A 21451-nucleotide genomic window follows, 5' to 3' on the forward strand; every position below is an offset into this window, starting at 1 on the left:
TGCTAAGAGGGGATCTTGGCCTGGCTCACAGGGCTCCCTCAGACCCATCCCTGATGCATCTGTTGCACATGTACAAAACAAGCAACAGCAATAGAAACACAAGATCCAGGGATCTGAACTTCACTTGTGACTTAAACAGAACATGCTGGAGATTCAGATATATGTCCTAAGGGTCCCCGCCATGTAGAATAGCTTCCTATCCATGTAAAACAGAGTTCATCCCTCATCATATTCAAATAAAAGCTTGACAATTAGATAAGAAATTGTAAATTTTCTCCCAGTTTGCCCCCCCCCCCCCCATATCCCTTATGGACAGAGACTGTCAATAAGGAAAAAGTATTACCCTAACTAACACCCCCCACCTACAAATCCCTTATTTAACTCCATACTACCATGCCTTCCCCCATATAGGCACCCATGAAACTTGGGATCCAATGGGTTTGAGGTAAACAGTTAAGCTTTTAAGGACATTAGTGGTTGATACCCTGCTAACAACCTATGAACCTAATAGCCCTTTTCATATACAATTCATTTACATATCACTGATGGTTTAGGCAAGTGCATTATCATATATGTTAAACAGAGTTTAAATGCAGACTGTATAAAGTTAAGGTTTAAATATTATAGGCAAGGTCACAAAAACTAATAAAAAGGAAGTAAACAGACAGAGTGGATAAAATGGTTACAGTGTCAGCTTTTATTATTGCCATGTACTGTTGCATAAGCTTGTGTAAGTGGTATATATATAGTGCAGTTGCATTAGGAAGCTTTCATAATTGTAAATGTGCAAGCACATTCACCATTGCAGTCCTTATCTATGGGGCAACTTGCCTGTAGGTAGATCAATAGCCAGACTGACTTACGGAGTCTCCCCAGGTATAGGCACGCACATCCCTCACTGCCAGCGCCTGTGATGCCTGAGCAGTTAAGTGAACCTGGATCACCTGGGTTGTAATCAGGGCTTTAGTCCTCTACTCAGCATTGCTGATGTTTGGCCTCTCCTCCTCGATTTTCTACAATACCCTGAAGATCAGAGGTATGCGAAAGGAAAAATAACAGGAATAGGCCTGTACAAGTCATGGAGGAAGCATCTGTTCTTTTGGATGATGGAGCTGCTGTCCTGCAGCAGAGGTTTCACAGTTGCCTGTTTGCCGTGGTAGCTGTAAGGTCTCATTCTGGCATACCCTATGTGTTGGTCAGGTCAAGAAAGATTATCCTGTTCAGAATATAGTCATGTAGCTCTTGGGATCTGCTCAGCCTGTATGCCAAAACATTCTGGATGTGTAGGTTACCTTAAGGTTCAGGCCTACGTCCTGGGCAGTCTTCTATGCCTGCATTACCCATCTGCATAAACTTTGAGTAGGTCCTACCCAGTTGTTGTCCATAAGGATTTTGAGTCTCCTTTGCTCACAACTGTTTGATTTTAATGCTGGATAACACCCATCATTTTTTTACATGTGGTTGTTTCTTTTTCATGCTGTTGTCCAATTTGCCTTTGAAATTTAGTGATCCTAGAGGGGGTCTCATGTTATGTCATAGGGGTCCACAGTGAGTGTCAAGTTCCCTGGACTAATTTGAAAAGTACCCATAAATTGAGTTTGCAGATGGTCATCGTTCCCACTGCTGCCGTAGCCTAAGGCTGTGTGGATTATGTGTTGCCCAAGACACAGCTGGGCCACTTCTAAAAGCTCTGACTCCCTCCCCACTTCCACTGTGCTGTTAGGCCAGCCCATTGGAGTGAAAATCAGCAGTCAGAGTGGAACGCCTTCAATACTTTCGTGCCGCATCATGAAGAAGCTGTGAGGCTTCACAAGAGCACCAGCTGACCATCAGCTTCTTTCTGAAAGATAAGCCCCTTTTGGAGGGACCCTTCCTTACAGACTTTTAATTATTTTTTCCTTATTTAGTTTTATTGAGAAAAAAACTTTTTTTCTTTTTTTTACTTTTAGATAGCCAGTGGTGGGTGATTCTGCAGTGGCCAGTTATTGTTCTCAGACCACTCACCTGTCTGACATCATCTGTTGTAGTCCATTCAGCCATCACAAAGTAGGGGTCAGACATGTCCATGTTGTCTGTTCCATATTGTCCCATGTGGGGATGGAAAAAACATTCTTTCTGGAGCATAGAGATATTGCAGGCGATGCTGCAGAATTTACCTAGGGAAGAGAACTCTTGAAGGGGCAGATATTCTTTTTCTGAGTTGTTCAGTTAAGATATCTGGGCAGAAAAAAATGAAACAAAACATTAAACATTGTTCTTCAGATGACATGGTATCTTTAAGTAAAAGATGATTTTCTTATGTTGGCTAAAAAGCTGTTTCAGACTGATAATCCTGGTACACAGACTTCAACACCTGCCTCTTGTGACACCTGCTATTACTGAATACCACCAGTGTCAGACATGGTTGCATCCCTTACACCAAGATGGACAACCCAGCACTGGCCACTTACTTGTGTCCTCACCTGAAAGCTTCTCCAGCTGTAGATTGCTGAATGACTGGTCATCTGGATGGAGCACAGTGAGGGCTTTATCCTTTGTGCCACATTTTCAGCATAATCATTTAACTTTTGCTGGGACTGAAAATGGAGGTGCAATACTGGCATTTGTTTTCTGAGAGTAAGATGAATCATTTCAAAGAGACAGGAGGAGCTGAACATATGTCTAATTTGTATCCTGAAGCTAAAGGTTGGATAAAGGAAACTGCAGTTGTGTGAAGTAAAATACCTGTAAAATTTTCTGTTAACGATAGCAGTTTGGAATTTGTGCTGTACACTGATGCTGGAGCAACAGGATCAGTAAATTCAAGTGTTTTGTAAGTGCCTTATGTGCTTATTGAACGGGTTTCAGGGATGGATTTGTGATTCAATCTGACAGTAAATAATGAGCAATTTTTCATCTGTGAGGAAAGGGAGTTGATAGTGCTGTGTCCTTCACTTGACAGTCTTTATTTTGTAGTTGAGTTTTTAATTGCTGGGCCTTTTTTAAGAGCTTTAGTAAACTACAAGTTGTATTAGACAGTCATTTGGCAATGTCAGTACTTATAGGTTCATAGGTAGGTACTAGGCTATCGGCCCAAGGGCCTAAGTAAGCCTAGCCAACAAGGTTCCCTGGCTTACGCCACCCAAGAAAGTTAATTTCCTGTGCCCCTTTGCTGGACATCCTCGCTTCCTCTTACCTTCTCCCTGTTTGTCCCAAATCTTCCTCACCAGATTGTCCTCTGCTTTTCTGCACATGCGCCCAAACCACCGTAATCTGTTCTCTTTAATCTTTTCTGCAATTGGAGCTAACTTGGCTTCTGCTCTTATGTTCTCATTTCTTCATCTGTCCCACAGTGTGCATCCTACCACCCTTCTCAGGCACTTCATTTCCATCACCTCTAGCTTCAACTGTTCTGCCTTTACTGTCCAGGTGTGTGTACCATACAGTAGTACTGGTCACACCGCTATCTTTTACACCTTACTTTTCTTTGGCATTCTTCTGTCAGTTGGCTAAAGCCCCTCTGATTCTAGCTTTGACCTCTTCAGACTACCTTTCTCCTCAACCACCCCCCCGATACTTAAGCTGTGTACCTGTTCCACTAGCTTCCCTTCTATCTCTTTTCTTAGTTTCATCTGATTTCCCCAATTTGCTGCCATTACCACCATCTTATCTGTTCTTAGTTTCATCCCATGTGTCTCCAGTTTAAGTTTCATGCCTTAAGTATATTTACCTCCATTTCACTGCAGTTTTTCTGCAGCAGCTACCTTGGGTTTGTACCCCAGACAACATACAGTTTAATGCTGGCTGGCTTAAGGAGGTGCATTTCTGAGGTGGGTTCTTCCTGTTTTCGGCAGACTGTGTACAGCTCTGAGTGCCAAGGCTGCTGTGATGCTGAACCTAGAGTTCAAAGCAGTAGCTACCTTGTCACTCCTTCCCTTTTCCTTCCAAACATTAATGCCAGTCACGGCATACACATGCTTGCTGCCATTTGCTGCCTCCATAGATGAGGACAGTAACCTATAGTTACCCTAATCTATTACCTGACTGACAATATCAAACACTACAGAACTTACATGTTTACATGTCAGTTCACCAAATTATCAGGAATCTGCATGGACATTGTGACCTTGCATCTCATCACTTAAGTATAACAACAGTGAGACTGTTGCACCTTTTTGTATCCTCTAGGTAGTGTGAGCGGGAGGATGGGATGGGACTGCAGGAACTTCATGGCCCTGTTCATATTTCCACTGCTGCTTCCAGTGGCATAGCAGCCCCTTTTGGATTAAAGTGGGAGACGTCACTATCATGGATTGGCTGCATTGGGGATGTTGTTTCTTCACTTCTGTACCCAGACTTTCTGTTGGATGTACTACACCCTAGAAAGCTGTAATAATGTTTGTGCCTGTATATACAAACCTGAGGTGTAGCGAGGATCCATAATATAAGGGTGCTTGTGTTTGTATGTGCCTGTATATACCAACCGTAGGTGTAGCCAGGATCCATAGTATAAGGGTGCTTGTTTGTATATGCCTGTATATACCAACCTGAGGTGTAGCCAGGATCCATAATATAAGGGTGCTTATTTGTATGTGCCTGTATATACCAACCTGAGGTGTAGCCAGGATCCATAATGTAAGGGTACTTGTTTGTATGTGCCTGTATATACAAACTTGGGGTGTAGCCAGGATCCATAATATAAGGGTACTTGTTTGTTTGTTCATGTATATGCCAAACTGAGGTGTAGCCAGGATCCATAATATGAGTGCTCCATAATATGAGTGCTTGTTTGTATGTGCCTGTATATAACAACCTGAGGTATAGCCAGGATCATAATATAAGGGTACTTGTTTGTATGTGCCTGTATATACCAACCTGAGGTGTAGCCAGGATCCATAATATATGGGTGCTTGTTTGTATGTGCCTGTATATACCAACTTGAGGTGTAGCCAGGATCCATAATATACAGGTGCTTGTTTGTGTGTGGCTGTATATACCAACCTGAGGTGTAGTCAGGATCCATAATATACGGGTGCTTGTTTGTGTGTGCCTGTATATACCAACCTGAGGTGTAGCCAGGATCCATAATATAGGGGTGCTTGTTTGTATGTGCCTGTATATACCAACCTGAGGTGTAGCCAGGATCCATAATATAAGGGTGCTTGTTTGTATGTGCCTGTATATACAAACCTGAGGTGTAGCCAGGATCCTTAATATAAGGGTGCTTGTTTGTATGTGCCTGTATATACCAACCTGAGGTGTAGCCAGGATCCATAATATAAGGGTGCTTGTTTTGTATGTGCCTGTATATACCAACCTGAGGTGTAGCCAGGATCCATAATATATGGGTGCTTGTTTGTATGTGCCTGTATATACCAACCTGAGGTGTAGCCAGGATCCATAATATAAAGGTGCTTGTTTGCATGTGCCTGTATATACCAACCTGAGGTGTAGCCAGGATCCATAATATACGGGTGCTTGTTTGTATGTGCCTGTATATACCAACCTGAGGTGTAGCCAGGATCCATAATATAAGGGTACTTGTTTGTATGTGCCTGTATATACCAACCTGAGGTGTAGCCAGGATCCATAATATACGGGTGCTTGTTTGTATGTGCCTGTATATACCAACCTGAGGTGTAGCCAGGATCCATAATATACGGGTGCTTGTTTGTATGTGCCTGTATATACCAACCTGAGGTGTAGCCAGGATCCATAATATAGAGGTGCTTGTTTGTATGTGCCTGTATATACTAACCTGAGGTGTAGCCAGGATCCATAATATAGAGGTGCTTGTTTGTATGTGCCTATATATACTAACCTGAGGTGTAGCCAGGATCCATAATATAGAGGTGCTTGTTTGTATGTGCCTGTATATACTAACCTGAGGTGTAGCCAGGATCCATAATATACGGGTGCTTGTTTGTATGTGCCTGTATATACCAACCTGAGATGTAGCCGGGATCCATAATATACGGGTGCTTGTTTGTATGTGCCTGTATATACTAACCTGAGGTGTAGCCAGGATCCATAATATAGGGGTGCTTGTTTGTGTGTGACGCACTGCTGCTTTGTCTACTGGGCTCTAGCGCAGAGCACTGCTACATCTAAGGATTTTCAGGCAATTTCAGTTCAACAAATTTCAACTAAAAAATATATAAGTGAAAAACTGTTAGGCAGGCAAAGCTACTCCATATTTGAAGTTTAGGTCTGTAGTTAGATCGCTGGTTGCTCATGTGATTGGCCAAGTGATATTATTTTTTAATCTTTTTCATACTGAGTGAATTTTACTAGCAGTCATATTTTATTTTTAATTCAGTGGTTGATTTTGTTTTGTACATTTCAATTTTCATCCACTTGTTTTTGTCTGAAATAGGTTATGTAACCAATTCTGGAGGTATTTGTGATAATTATAATTCAGTTTTGGGTCATTAGTAAACTTTTCAGACAGTCTAATTCACGGTTTGCTGACTGAAGCTCATGAGCTGCATGTAAATGCTGGTGTCATACAATGTCTGTTTTATGAGTATGAGAAGGAATGGAGATGGAGGGAAGCTTCTACAGCCACTGTAGCTACTTATACGTGCATATCTGGTGGTAGAGCAACATCTCACAGATGGGAACCATTATTTCTGATTCCTTCATGGCTGTATTCAGCTTTCTGGTCACCATTATATTCCGTAGAGTTTGCTCTTTTAATCTTGCAGCACTGACTTGCACACAGCTTGCTCTTCTTCTTCATAAAGGAAAACTCCTGATCTACTTTTCAGGTCCTTCTCCAGCAGTTAACTGGGGTTTCCCCTTCTGCTCAGCATTATTTTTGTCTCCTCCTTGCTGCTGGCAATATACATGCCTCCTGTCACCAAATGCATTGACATTGCTTACTGAACTGGGAGAGTGTCTAGCTTTGCATTGCTGTGACTACATGCTGAGCTAGGACTGCCTTGTCTTGTGTTTCCCATGGTATTGTATGCTGAGTTAGGAGAGCAGCTATCCTTGCCACTTCCTTGAGAATGCATGCCGAGCTAGGAGAGAGCTTTGGGTTGGGCTGCAGTGACACTGCATGCTGAGCTAGGATAAAGCTTTGGGTTGGGCTGCAGTGACACTGCATGCTGAGCTAGGATAAAGCTTTGGGTTGGGCTGCAGTGACACTGCATGCTGAACTAGGATAGAACTTTGGGTTGGGCTGCAGTGACACTGCATGCTGAGCTAGAAGATAGGTTTGCATTGGGCTGCAGTGACATTGCATGTTGAGCTAGGAGAGAGCTTTAGGCTGAGCTGCACTGACATTGCATGCTGAGCTAGGCGAGAGCTTTGGGTTGGGCTGCAGTGACACTGCATGCTGAGCTAGAAGAGAGCTTTGCTTTGGGCTGCAGTGACATTGCATGTTGAGCTGGAGAGAGCTTTGCTTTGGGCTGCAGTGACATTGCGTGCTGAGCTAGGATAGAGCTTTGGGTTGAGCTGCAGTGACACACTGCATGCTGAGCTAGGAGAGAACTTTGCTTTGGGCTGCAGTGACATTGCACGCTGAGCTAGAAGAGAGCTTTGTGTTGGGCTGCAGTGACACTGAATGCTGAGCTAGGAGAGAGCTTTGGGCTGAGCCTCAGTGACACTGCATGCTGAGCTAGAAGAGAGCTTTACATTTGGCTTCAGTGACGTTGCATGCTGAGCTAGGACAGAGCTTTGCTTTGGGCTGGAGTGACATTGTATGCTGAGCTAGGAGAGAGCTTTACATTGGGCTGCAGTGGCATTGCATTGCGTGCTTTGATGGGGAGTGCCTAGCCTTGCACTGCCGTGGAATTGCATACCGAGTTAGGTGAGTGCCTAGCCTTGCTCTGCCCCTCACACAGTTCATATCTGCGACCTTCCTTTCATCTTACAGAATTTACTGAGATTGATTACACAAATTCAGAGATTCAAGTTGTTCCTGTGGTGACCACATCCTGTATGATTAGATTATTCAGTAGGGAGCCTCAAAGGAAACAACACTTAGCACCGTACCATCTTGGCACTGTGCCATCTTAGGACAGTGTCATCCTAACCCTGTTCTGCTCTGTTCACTAGGGTAAGGAGGAGGAGTTTCTATCTCCTGTGGCTGTTCTTTCCTTCTCCATGTCTGAACAAAAAATAATTTGTCTTTATCTCACCATGGTGACAAGAAGGGTGTCCTTTCAGACTCTTTTATAGCATTGCAAGGAGCCATCTCCATGCCAACGAAGTCCTCTTCTCTTGGGTTGACAGACTGCTACACGTCAAGGACGTATTCCTCAGTTAGAACCCTTGTTTTTGCAGCTCTTCCTCCTGTAGTCTCGAAAGTGATAGTAACTACTGGGAAGTTTTACTATGAGGCACTCTAAGTGAAAAACGTTTTCTATTACTGAGGTGTAGAGGTACCTCTCTCATGGTGTGGATCATCTTGACTTATTCTTGATGCCTTTATGAGTTGGTAGTTTGTTGTGCTGTGATCAAGGAGCACATATCTGGTTTCTAACTGAATCTAGAACAGAAGCTGCTGTTAAAAAATGGTTGATTAGTGGGGCATACGAAATATTGCACAATAACTTTAGGAATCAATCAGAAGAGGTCATAAAAGATTGGGAAAATAGATTAAATATGCAGTTCACAAAGAAACAATGGGAGGATGTGTGTATGATTTCCAAAAATGCAACAAATTCTAGAAAATTTAGGATTTTTGTCTGGAAGTGCTTGCATAGATACTTTTAGACCCCAAGCGGATGCCAAAGAATTTTTTCTCAGGTAGATGGCAAATGCTGGAGATCGATGGGGAAGAAAGAGGTAACTGGGAACATATTTTTGGGAGTGTAATGAACTGGCAGACTTTAACAATTCCCTGCAGTGCACTCTGTTGGGAATACTGGGCAAGCAGATGAATGTAATTAAGGAAATTAGTTTTTGAGCTGGGATACAAGATCTGAATTGCCTAGAAGTTGTAAGACCTTGTTAAGATTAATTCTGGTGGCTGCCAAAACAGCGATTACTAGAAAATGGAAATCCAAAATCTGAAGCAACTATACTTGAAGTAGTGAAATGTTGTAACAGAGATAAAAGAACAGGAGGTGCAGGCTTTAAAATAGGGAAGGAGCATATTACATAGAAAAAAAGGACATTTTAAGAACAATACATGCAGAAAAATATTTTGGAGGAGGAATGAGGTTTAAGAGAGGGCAGGAATTGAGTAATTTATGCAATGTTGCCTAGATGATAACATATATAACAATCTATGTAGTGTATAATGTTTATAAATGTGAACTTGTTAGTATGGTTTGATTACTTTTGCCTGTGTCACGGGATAATTCAATAAAGGTGTTTTAAAAAAGTATGTATCTGTGCACCTCATAACTGCCTTTCACTAGCTGGTTAAGTATCTCTTCATTACAGAGTCTTGCATCTCCAACAGTTTGTGATGAACCCATGTCCTCTTTGCAACTCAGGTTTCATGACTGATGAGCTTTCCTCTCCCCTGTTCAACCTTCTGCTATGAAAACTGTTAAATTTGTCTTTTGAAGGGCGCTTTTCTTTCTCATCACCTCTGCTAAATCTATCTCTTGAATTTCAGATGCTTATTTTTAGAAAACTGTATTTGACCTTTCACCTTAAAAATGGTGCCACAATTGTCCTTAGTCCAGTCCTTTCATCTCCTGGTTTATTTTCTTACAGCATTAAATGGGGGAAAAATACTTCCACACCTGGATCTTTGTATTGCTACCTGAGGTTCAGTTTTAATATGGTGCATGAGGTCACAAGATCTGAACAATTGGTGGTCTTTTTTTTTCTGGGGGAGGGGCTTGTGATGGCTAAACATAACCCGTTTTAAGGAGGCTGATGACTGAATTGTGCTAGGCTGACATGCACATTTTGGAAAATGCTGCTTGTAAAAGCCATTCCGTAGCAGTATTGCTGTCTCCAGTGCTTTCTTCAGAAGATGTTTCCATCTGTTGTGTGGTCATTATTTCGTAGGCCATTCATGAGTTCCTTTGGTATGTTAGTATTATATGAAACAGCTTCCTAAGCTCTTGCCTTTGGTCATTCTGGACAATTTATTTTTCACTGTCTTGGATTATTCTTAAATTTCCAAGTACAAAAGGCCTCAATCAAATGTAAACATTCTTTCCGTATCAGTTGCTCTAAGAAGAGGCGTTCTGTGTGTGCTGTTGTCCCTGTCCTCATTCACTTGCAGGTAGATAGATCCTTCATGTAATGGGTGCAGATGGAGTTTCCTCCATGTATGGCACGTAAGTATTTTAAGTATTCTTGCTTGTTTTGTTTCCTTTCTTGCAGAATGTGAATGCTCACTGGATGTCATAGCGTGATGCTTGATACTTTGACTTAACAATAGCAGTAGAGACATGCACTCTTAGGGACAAGAGAGAAAAAATCCTGCTGAGCTGGTTATAGTTTGTCCATAAGAGTAAGATACTGGTGTGTTGAGTAAATGATGTACAGCCTTGGGCCAGTAGTAGCTCGAATGTTGAGGCAGTGAAGTAAGGTGTTGACAGGTATGACTTTATGTATATTAGGAAAGGGGAAGTGCTGAGCATTTATGGCTGTGACAGAAGTGGAGACCATGGGATTCAGTGATGAGTTTGCTTGGCTTATTGCCCTCTCCCAGCAATATTCATCTAACTATATTTTGCATACCAGATTTTTTTTTTTATTTAGCAGACTTTTTTCCTAATCTGAATTTTATCTTTATTGTTTTGATGAGCCCCCAGCACACACAGACATTAATGACATAAAGGGATTGATAGTGAATGTGAACCAACCAGCCTGAATGTGACCAGTAGTTCGAGAGGTTAAGGGCCCCAGCCAAGGAGGGAGAGGACTGAAGAGGTGTTTCCTGCTCTGTATTCGATGGAAGTTGAAGGACATCTCACATTAGTGGATCCATAGTGGATGCTACAGACCTTGTGAGATCCATCCACTTAATAAAAGAAGAGCAGAGCTGTCTGAGGGGTTGTATTACCCGTGGAAGTAGTGGCCTGCTGCTGAAGTCCTGAGTGAGGTAGGTAGGGATCTGCATCAGGTAGCTCAAAAAAGTCCTCTGCGAGTGTGAGATCTACTTCACAGTCTATGAATGGCACAGACCGAGGCAGAAAATATGCAAAAAATATTTTAACATTATTTTTTAAACTAAGCACACTTTGTCAGGACTTATAGCTTTTGGATTAATTAGTATGTACCTCTATTTTCCATTCTGTAGTTAAAGGTCAAGGAGTTGGCTGTAGCTGCAAGGCACTGAACACACAAGTCAAGGCTTTGCTGCAGCCAGTGCTTTAAATGGTCTGATTTTGCTGAACTTTTGTGTTTTTTGTGAAGCAGTCTGCAGCTTTTGTTTGTTCTTTTCTTTTTCCAGTTCCCTGCCCTAATCTTTACATGCAGCTGAATGGCCTGCAGTTCACACTGGACTTCCTTAGCATACTGTGGCTTAATCGGTTTGCCCTGAACCTCTATCAGAGCCTGCAGCAGTTTAAAGCAATCTATATGCTAGAAGACTCGAACAAGGAGGAGCATATGGACATTCGTATGGATGGCTTTGGCTTAAAGGTAAGGTTGTGGGATGACTCTGTGCTGAGTCTTGTATTTAGAATTTTGGTCCAGTGATGTGTTGTCACTTTGTGGCAGATGGGAACCTGATGGCATAGGTTTCTTATTTTCCTTTTTGTTGCAGTAGTACTTGTGTGTACTACTTAATGTTTAACTCAAAGATTTGATACCGCTGCTCTGATATGTATTTGTGGCTTCATTATAGCAGTTTGACCATTACCAGTGCAAAATGCAGATGCTCATCATATTGTTAATTGTTGCATTAACCTGTACATTTGCGATTGTGCCACTCAGGGCATGATGTTTGACCTGACATCCAGAGCTTATCACCCTTCAAGACTAGACGAACACCCTTCTACCATCAGCATGTCTGTTATATAAAAAGAATCTCTACTAGTGCCATGACACGCTCTCAACAATCTCGGCATGTCTGCTAGTGCCCTGACACCATCTCAATAATATTGGCATATGTCTGGTATAAGAGGGTTGTCTGCTAGTGCCCTGACATCCTCCCACCTATGTTGGTATGTCTCTGGTATAAGAGCGATGTCCACTAGTGGCAAGACATCCCACCACCAATGTTTGCATGTCTGTGGTATAAGAGGGATGTCTGATAGTGCCATGACATTCTCCCACCAAGTCCACATGTCTCTGTCATAATAGGGATATGTGCTAGTGCCATGACATCCTCTCACCGATGTCGGCATTCTCTGGTATAAGAGGGATATCTGCTAGTGCCATGAAACCCTCCCAGCAATGCTGGCTAGTCTCTGGTATAAGAGAGATGTCTGCTAGTGCAGTGACATGCTCTCTCCAATGTCGACATGTCTCTGCTATAATAGGGATGGATGTCTGCTAGTGACACCCTCCCACTGATGTCAGCATGTCTGTGGTATAATAGGGATGTCTACTAGTGCATTGATGCCCTCTTACCTATGTTGGCATGTCTCTGGTATAAGAGGAATGAATGCTATTGCCACGTCACCTTCCCAGTGTTGCCATCATGTCTGTGGTATAAGAGGGATGTTTGATGGTGCCAGTTTCAGTTTTTTTTCCTCACACTTCTTAAGAAGATTTATACGTATCTCTCAGAATCTTGTCAGTGCATCAGTTCTGTCTGGCTTCTATGGCATGCAGAAAAGTAGCTCATTGTGTAAATCTTTTTTGCACTCTTTATGTAAGCTTTTACATGCAGGAGTTTTTGGTCATTGGGACACTACATATCAGTAGCTATTAAGCAGAATAATTGCATTACCCATGGAACGTAATTTTCATGCAAAAGCTTTTACAGTCAAGAGTCTGTTCCATCTTGCCCTCACTCCACTCTGTCCAACAAGATTAATAAAGCACTAAGCTAAATGTGTCCACGTTAATCTCACAGATAAACATAGGATGACTTTTCCAGGGCTACCATGGCATCAGCCAGGACTGTGTGAACACCTTGATGAAGAAGTGCAAGGTAACATAGATGCTCCTTTGAGAGAGGGAGTATAAGAAGACTCACAAAATGTATTCTGAATATGAAGTACAGTCTGGCCAAAATGTATTCTGAGTACAAGATCCACTGTGGCCTCAAGGGTGTTAGGTCAGCTTTGGGTGTTTTTGCAGCCCAGGATTCTAATGTCTGATTTTGCCAAGGTCTCTGATGATATTTCTGTGGACATCATCATGCAGTTAGGACAATGGAATGTCCTCCCAAGCCAAAGCCCTTCCATTGTCAGTTAGTCTGGATGGCTGTTCACATATCTGTTTGGTTGTTACTGAGGATGAGGGCAGGATCCTCTCAATCTCTCCCTTGTGGATCTCCATGGAGCCACAATAGATGTCCAGGCCATTTGTCCACATTCTGAGGCCTACAAGGAAGTTGCCCCTTGTAGAGATAGGTGGAGTTATCCAAATGGAAGATGGCCACCATCCTGAAATATCTCCAGCTGGGTGGGTCCTGTAAACGTTCCTCCTCCTCAGCCTCTCTGAGGATCTAATATTTATTTATTTATTTATAGCATTTGTTGACCGGGAAAGTCCACTGGGCCAAAAATAGCCCATTTTCAGTGGAGGCCTGGGGAGAAAAGCTCCACAATATACAAGGTACAATAAAATTACATACAATTGACAAAAAGTCAAAATGAAACAATGTTGATACATAGAAATTATTTACAAAGCTAGAATAGCAAGCATTTGTGAAACACAGATAATAGAATTTAACTATAAGCATGTTAACTGCAATCAAAGGTAATGGTGTATTAGAAAGGAAGTAGATAGGATGAATGTTTAGTGTAAGGTAAATATATGGAAGAGAGAGGTAGTATTAGAGAAATGTGAAGAGGGAGGTATCTGTGGGCTAGAGAGAGATAGTAGAGGAGCAGTGTAATGAGATGATTATGAGTTTGGTAGAGATTGGTAGGTGGTTGTGAGCAGGAAAAAAAAAGAATGAAGTATAGGAGTAATGTGCAGAGGTATGGGAGTGTAGTAGGGGGGATGGAAGTACAGGGGTATAGGAATACAAGTACATAGGAAGAATATTAAGTGAGAGGTGTAAAGAGAGTAGGAGAGGGAAAACAAGGACAAATATTAAAGAAGCAAGATACAGAGGGGAGCTAGAGAGGACTGTTAGGTGTTTGTTGTTTAGGTGGGGAACAGGAGCATATCCACTGAGAGAGGCGATGTATTTTCAGGGATTTTTTGAAGAAGGTGGGATTTCTGGTCATTCTGAGAGAGAGAGGAGGAGGAGTGTTCCATGTCTTGGAGATGGCATAGGAGTATAGCATTTTGCCAGCTGAGAGTATTATTTCTGACCTGAGGTGGCGAGTGGGATGGTATGTGGTCAGTATAGATGACAGGAATGGGCAGCTTTCTGGTTGGAAGATTAACTTATGGGCTGTGGTTAATAGTATGTAAGTGAGGTGGTGGGGAAATTTTAGCCAATTAAGTTAATGCAGAGAAGAGCAGTGGTGTGTGGAATGTTTTCAGTTTGTAGCAAATTTGGCAGTTTTGTTATAGCAGGAGTCAAGCTTACCTTTTAGGGAGGATTGTAGGTTTGTAAAGATTGGGGCACCATATAGCAGGGTAGGGAGAAGAAGTGAGGAGGCTAGGGCCTTTTTGGAGGAGAGGCTGAGGAAGTAACTGTGCCTGTATAGAGCACCCAGCTTTTGGTGTGTCCTCTTGATGTTATTGTGGATATGAAGGTCAGAAGTTAAGTTATCATCGACAATAACTCCTAGCAATTTTGTACTTGGGACAACTTCTAGGACTGTATTGGTTTGTGTGGTAATGGTGAAGAGAGATGTATCAATATGGCTAGTTTTTGAGGCGGTGAATAATAGGAGTTTAGTTTTACTGGGGTTAAGAGCTAGGTGATTCTTGGACATCCAGACCTCAGTAGAGTTGAAAGCTCCTTGGGTCAGTTGCTGTAATGTGGAGAGAGATTTAGAGGAACGGATTATAGTGGAGTCAGCATATTGGATGATGGGCACTATTTGTTAATGTTTGATGGAAGTTGCTGATGAATATGCTGAAAAGGAGGGGATCCAGTATAGACCCCCTGGGGAACACTGGTGTTAGTAGGAATGTAAGGGGAGGAGGAGTGTTGCCATTTGGTGGCTTGGTGCCTATTATTGAGGTAGTTGGTGAACTACTGAAGGGTGGAAGGGGATAGTCCTAGCCTAGAAAGTTTGGTGAGTAATAGAGAATGACGAATGGTATCAAATGCTTTAGATCGAGAAAGAGAGCGGAAACTAGGGCGCTAGCTTTGTGAGCTTTGTTAACAGTAGCTATGAAGGAAATGAGGGCAGTATTGCTACTATGGCTGGGCCGGAAACCATGTTGGGTGGAAGAAAGTAGTTGGTGTTTTAATAAGTGGTTTAGGAGCTGAGTGTGGATGCATTTCTCAAGTATTTTTGAGATGGGTGAGAGTATGGCTATAGGACACAAGTTTGTGACGTCTGAGCTATTGCCTCCTTTATGCAGTGGGATAACAAATGTTTTCTTCCAGATGTTTAGAATGTAAAATTCTAGAATTGACCTGTTGAGGAGGATGCTGACAGGGTAGGCAATAGAGGGGGCAGCTAGTTTGAGGTATTCTGAAGGCAAGTTATGTGGGCATTTGTACTTGGTTTAAGTTTGAGGATGATGGATGTAGGAATGGGTAATAGAAGTAGGGTAGAGAGGTGGAAGGATTATGAGATGGAGGGGGGGTTGTAGAGTCAGGGTTGATAGGTGGTGGGTAGGAGTTTGTGAGTTTGGTGATGGTGTCAATAAAATATGAATTGAAGAGTATAGCTAGCTTGATGGAGTTTTTTTCTGGGTTTGGGCATGGAGTGCCCTTGGTACCTAGGTGGAAGAGGGAATTAATGGTTCCCCAGAATTTTTTGGGATTAAGATTATTTTGGCCTTGCATAGAAATTAAGTACTGTTGTGTATTTTTGCTGACTAAATGTTTAGTTTGATTTCAAAGGTTTATGTAATGGTTGAGGTTGGTGGGTGTTTTGTCTTTTTGCCAGGTTTTCCAAGCTTTATCTCTGGTGGACATGAGTTGCTTTGTGGCTTTAGACAGACAGCTGGCATGTTTAGATTTGACTCTCTTTAGTCTGAGGGAGGCAAGACTGTTTAGGGATTGTAGGAATGTAGAATTGAAGAATCCTACAGCTTCATTGAGTGGCAGAGATTTTAGTGAGTTCCAGTTTATTTTTTGCAGTATATCATTGAGGGTATCAGAGGAGAAGTTAGACAAGTCTCTAGAATATCTGTATTGGTGGGGGTTGGGTGTAGAGGTGGGTTTCCGTATGATGAATGCAGGACAGTGGTCACTGATACTGTCTGGGAGAGTGCCTGAGGAGGAGATACTGTTGGGTTCTGAAGCCAGGATCCAGTCCAAGGTGGGGACCCTTTGTTGTCGATTTTGTGTGGTCTGGTGATATCAGATATAATTTGGGAGTAGGTATATAGGTTAATGTTTGTTGGGGAGTTTTTGTTAGTGATGTCTAGCCAGTTGATATTGACATCAGCTAGAATGGTAGTTTCATTTTGCATATTGAGGGATGTCCAGGCTAGAATATCTCCTAAAATAGGGCAATTATTACCTGGGGGAATATATATAACTATAATGCAAAGGCTTTTACTGTTATTGAGTTTGAGGAAGGAAACTAGTAGCTCAGCAGATGAGAAAGTTGGAATAGGCTTAGAGTAAGGAGTTACTGTATAGGTGCTTGGATATAGCAATGCAATGCCATCACCTTTTTTATGGAGTCTGTCTGATCTGAGGCAGGAGAAGTTTGGTGGGAGGATTTCAGAATCCATGATATAAGGCTTTAGCCAAGTTTCAGTGAGGGCGGTGAAGTCAGGTTTGTGTTGGCTTAGCCATGCATGTAGGTGAGGAATCTTGTTCCTAATGCTTTGGAGATTAATAGTGGTGTAATTTAGAGATTTTGTTTGGTTGGGATAGTTGTGAGGAGGGGGAGTGTGGCCTGGATTTGGGTGTATATCACCACAGAGTGTTAAATTACAGAGAGTGGCAAAATAGCTAGGGAGGGGCTTTTTTTGTTTAGCTGTTAGATTTGTGATCTTGATGAGGAATATTGCTGTGATGTGTGGTGAGGAGAATGACTTTCTTTTGTAGTAAAGGATTAATTTGGATATAAGCTAGAGCAGACAATTGAGTAGCTTGGTGTGATGTGGAAGTGGGTAGATGTAGTGGGGGAGGGTAGTGATGGAGAACAGGTTGTATGATATGAAGTTAGTTTAAGCAGGAGACAGAATTTTAGAGTGAATGTAAAAAGGAATATGTTAAATAGAAGAGACATATCTGTGTTGATTTGTGTGGGTAAGGCTAATGTGTGAGATGTTGAGAGTGAGTTGGAGGTAGTGACAAGGTAGGGTTTAGGAATATATGTTAGTTTGGTATATATAAATATAAGGAGGAAGAAAGTGCTATACTGGGAGACTGGTGTGGAAAGGTCAGGGTAAGAAGTGAAGTAGGGTAAAGGGTGTGGAGTTGGTTGGGAAATACAGGAGTGAGTGTGAGTGGAGGGTTGTAAATGGCTGGTGTATTGAGAATGGAGTAATGTAATTGGAGGTAAGGAGTGTGCAATGTTGGATATAGGTGGTATAAAGTAGGGTGGGGTAAGGGATACAGTAGGATGGGAATTGTGGGAGGGGTTATGCGGTGTACAAGTGTGATTGGTGGTAGGTGTGGCAATAAGTATAAATGTAATTGATATTTGGGTGGGTGGGAATGGGAGATAGGGTAGGGGAGCGGAGAGAGTAATAAAGCTAGACTAAGATCTTGTGTTATTTCTTATAAACCTATAGGCTTTTCTAGCTCAACTTTTCCATGTCAGGGTCCCTGTTCAATAAAAGAAAAGGGAATTTTCACCTCTAGGAGCTTTGATTCCTCTAATTCTGAGTTGGATGAGCTGGCGTATATATTGTATCTCTTCCCTTCTCAGCTATGGCTCAGACACTGAGGACAGCCTGTCTTCTGCTTCATTATCAGAGGATGTGTCATTTGGCAGTATCCCCAAAATAATGAAGGTTCACTTTAAAAGGGAATGTAAAACATTCTGTGATGACCAAAACAGGTACAGAGAGCTTCTCGGTCTGCCAAACCTTTAGGCAAACCACTAGTCATATGGCCTTAGAAGATGGTATCAGAAGTGCATCTGTGGAACTTGACTCCCAAAACCTTGCTTTAGGGAAGTTTTAGTAGATTCTATAGGTTGTGGATTCTTGCAAGTGCCTGCACAAAAATCAAGTTTTGGAGTCCCTAGATGCCAGCAATTGATCTAATGTGGTTCCAGCTAAAATCCTGCTGTCCAGCATCACTTAAGCTAAGTTAGTGGACTGCTTTAATGAGGAAGTCTGATATTTTGCCACCTGGCCTTCAGTGCCTAAAACTACCAAACACATATGTTAAAGTAACAATAATCTTTACTGTCACATTTCAGTAACAAGTCTTGGGAGTTTAATGATAAAGGCCCTCAGAGATGAGATGCTGGAATTATACCTCCTTGTGTCTGTTTGTGAGGATTTCTACCAAATGTTGCTAATGATATACTATGGATGGCTTACTGTTAAATGTCCGAAGTGCCTGTGCTCGACCGGCATGTGGTTGAAATGCACTTTTCAAATGGGCAAAATGCAGAACCAAAATACATTGACTACACTACAGCAAAAAGGTAGTGTAGTTCAAATATCTTGAGTTTGGCATTGTGAACAGAGATTTTGGTTCAGTGAGGAACAGGGAATTAACCCATTTTCTCACTGTAGTGCGATCCTGGAGTTGGTATATTCAATTTACAGGGGGTGGGGGGTGCAGGGGGTGTAGTCCCCCCCCCTGCAAAATAGTATAATTAACGTACCATTGACTGTAGAGTGTAACGGTACATTAAGGTGCGTAGCATGAGTGACTGACATAACCTCCTGCTGTGTTGAATACATCGAACTCCAGATGTCAATGTATTTATTTTCGCCATGGCTGCTGTTTTGAAATTCTGAATTCAGTGTTTTTGGGTCAACCGTTGTGACTGGACGACAAATGCAGTTTCAGAGTTTCAGTAGTAAACCACTATGGATGCATAATGCAAGGTGGCAGTACCTGGGTCTGTCATTACAAGATGTCTGTCTGAAGCCTCACCATTTGCCAGATCATGTCAGAGCACAGCTTTTGATCATTGGAGAGAGAGAGAGATGTTCTTTTATTTATGTATTTAAGAGACTGGGGAAAATGGGAAAGGTCATACAGTCATTAAAGCAGTTGTTTCACTCCCCTTTTCCTAGGTGTAGCTGTAACTACCCTATCAAGAACTGTCCTTGCCACTGGAGGCAGGAAAAAGGATAGCCATCAGGTAATAAGGTTAAGGCCAGGTTCATTGGTACAAGGATGAAGCTCTAAGTCCATATAACTCTCGACTAGCGGCTTTGGAACTAGAAAAAGAGGCCAGAGAGGGTGGGAATGAGCAGCGTTTGCTGACACTCCCATACTGGGACAATAGTAGTGGTGGTCTTTGTTGGCCAAATTACTCCTGTGAAAGCAGAGGCTTGTACGACACAGTGACTTCAAGACTAAGGGATGTGAATTGGTTTTCCACGCCAGTGACTGTAGCCTTGTAGGCATGTGTGTATGGTAGAGAGGGCATAAAATGACCCCCTGGTGATGTAGGTGCTTACATCAACCTCCAGGGGATTGAGTTAGTGACTTTACCACAAAATCCCTCTTGTCTGCTGTATGACATCTGGTAGGGCTGATGGCCAGCAGGCATCTGCATTACCCCCTACCCTTTCCCATTTTGTACCTGGGGGTCAGGGTGACACATCAATACTGGACATCACCTATAGCTTGTGTTAACACTACTGGGTGGCTGCCCTGCCATAGTTGGGAGGGGGTATCATTAAAATTAAATAAAGATGAGCAAGGCCGGAGTAAGAAGTAATAACAAGCAGATGAGAAGGAGAGCAATGGGGATCCTCACGGCAGAGACACAGAAAGCAGTTTTGTGTCAACCATGTTCCTCCCTGCTACTACAACCCAAATCCCTCTCCTTCAGTCCCCTCTCTTCCCTTCACCAACAACCTAAAACTAGGGTGCGTCTTAGCCCTCTCTGCAGAAAACTGGGTAAAAAATACTCAAGATATCTGGGTCTGCAAAGCTTAAATTCAGAAATTCAGGCTTCACTTCTTTAAAATAACAACATTTTGGGTATTCTGCCAGTTCTCAAGCAATAAAGACAGTTCATATGACCCGTACTAACAAGGTATTCCATGCAGGGCATTATAGAGAAAGAGAATACCAAAAAACAAAAAAACTGTTTATAGTCCTAAGAATAGCGGGACCATAGAGGCCTGTCTTAGACTGTCAAGGCTAAACAACTTTCTAATAGTGCCAAAATTCAGGAAACTAACTTTGCAAGCCCTTCTTTCTCTCCTTTTACCTCAACTCTTCGTGGTCAACCTGAAACTATAGGTCACTTACCTGTTTTTCAGGGCAGTTGAGTATTATCGCATGTTCAGAGCAGGAGGTTCCCAATTCCAATTTACTTCTTTGCCTTTGGTTTATCTGTTGCACCCAAGATATTCGGTCTGTCTGGTTTCAGTAATTGCCTTCTGCAGGACCAAGTTGCTCCTGTCTGGCAGTTAGTATAGAGCATTCAGGCTATGAGCTGTTGATAAGCTGCTTCTTGTGGTGGAGGGTTTGATTCCCTCGTTCTTCATTTGCCTTCTGTATGACATTTAGCAGGTCACTTAACCAGACAGTGATTTTGGACATTTGGGAAATAGGGCTGGCCTGCTCAGTGGTCTCCAGAACTGCAATGCCTAGTAACTACCTATTTCTTGTAAGTAGCTGTCATACGAACTTCTACAAGGCTTTATCTGGACCTGTTACCTGACGTGGGCACCTCCAATCTTGGAGAAGATGTAAAGAGCATTTCAGTTCATCCTGGCATGCTTTCAAAACTTGGGACTCTGTCTAAACCTGCCAGTCACACTTTCTACACTTAACACAAGTCTTATTGTTGAGAGTTCCTCTGAACACCGTACAAGGAGAGAGTCTTTCTCCCCCTAAGACAAAGTCATGTTTTTATTTTATTTATTTTACATTTGTTAACTGGGTAGAGTCCGGCTGAGACCTAGGGGGGAAAAGCTCCATAACAATAGTAGAAAAAAGATTACAACTAATTTTAAAAAGATTTACAAACAATATACAAAATGTTTGACAGTTGCCAGCAATCACAATTTACAAAAAGGGAGTGTAAAACAGAAAACATTACATTTTCTAAGCCTTACTGCAGGCAGTAATATGAAACTCATTAGATATATAACTAAAATAATCCATTGTGGTATTTTCATTTGTTAGAAGTGAGACAAGGAGAAGATAGCAGAAAAGAAAGCATTGCATTGATGGCATGAGAAACTA

At 42.2% G+C, this 21451-nt stretch overlaps 1 protein-coding gene across 1 annotated transcript in view; it reads left to right on the top strand.

The window, feature by feature from the left end:
* The window catches only part of UHRF1BP1 (UHRF1 binding protein 1), a 1147688-nt gene that overhangs the window by 764896 nt on the left and 361341 nt on the right, over positions 1-21451 (top strand). Inside the window, exon 13 of the mRNA XM_044076560.1 lies at positions 11354-11544. Within this exon, the coding sequence (XP_043932495.1) occupies positions 11354-11544 (191 nt within the window). The remainder of the gene's footprint in view (positions 1-11353; positions 11545-21451) is intronic.

This window comes from Protopterus annectens, chromosome 7.part0, assembly GCF_019279795.1.
Source record: "Protopterus annectens isolate FY-2018-M chromosome 7.part0, PAN1.0, whole genome shotgun sequence".
Lineage (NCBI taxonomy): Eukaryota > Metazoa > Chordata > Ceratodontiformes > Protopteridae > Protopterus > Protopterus annectens.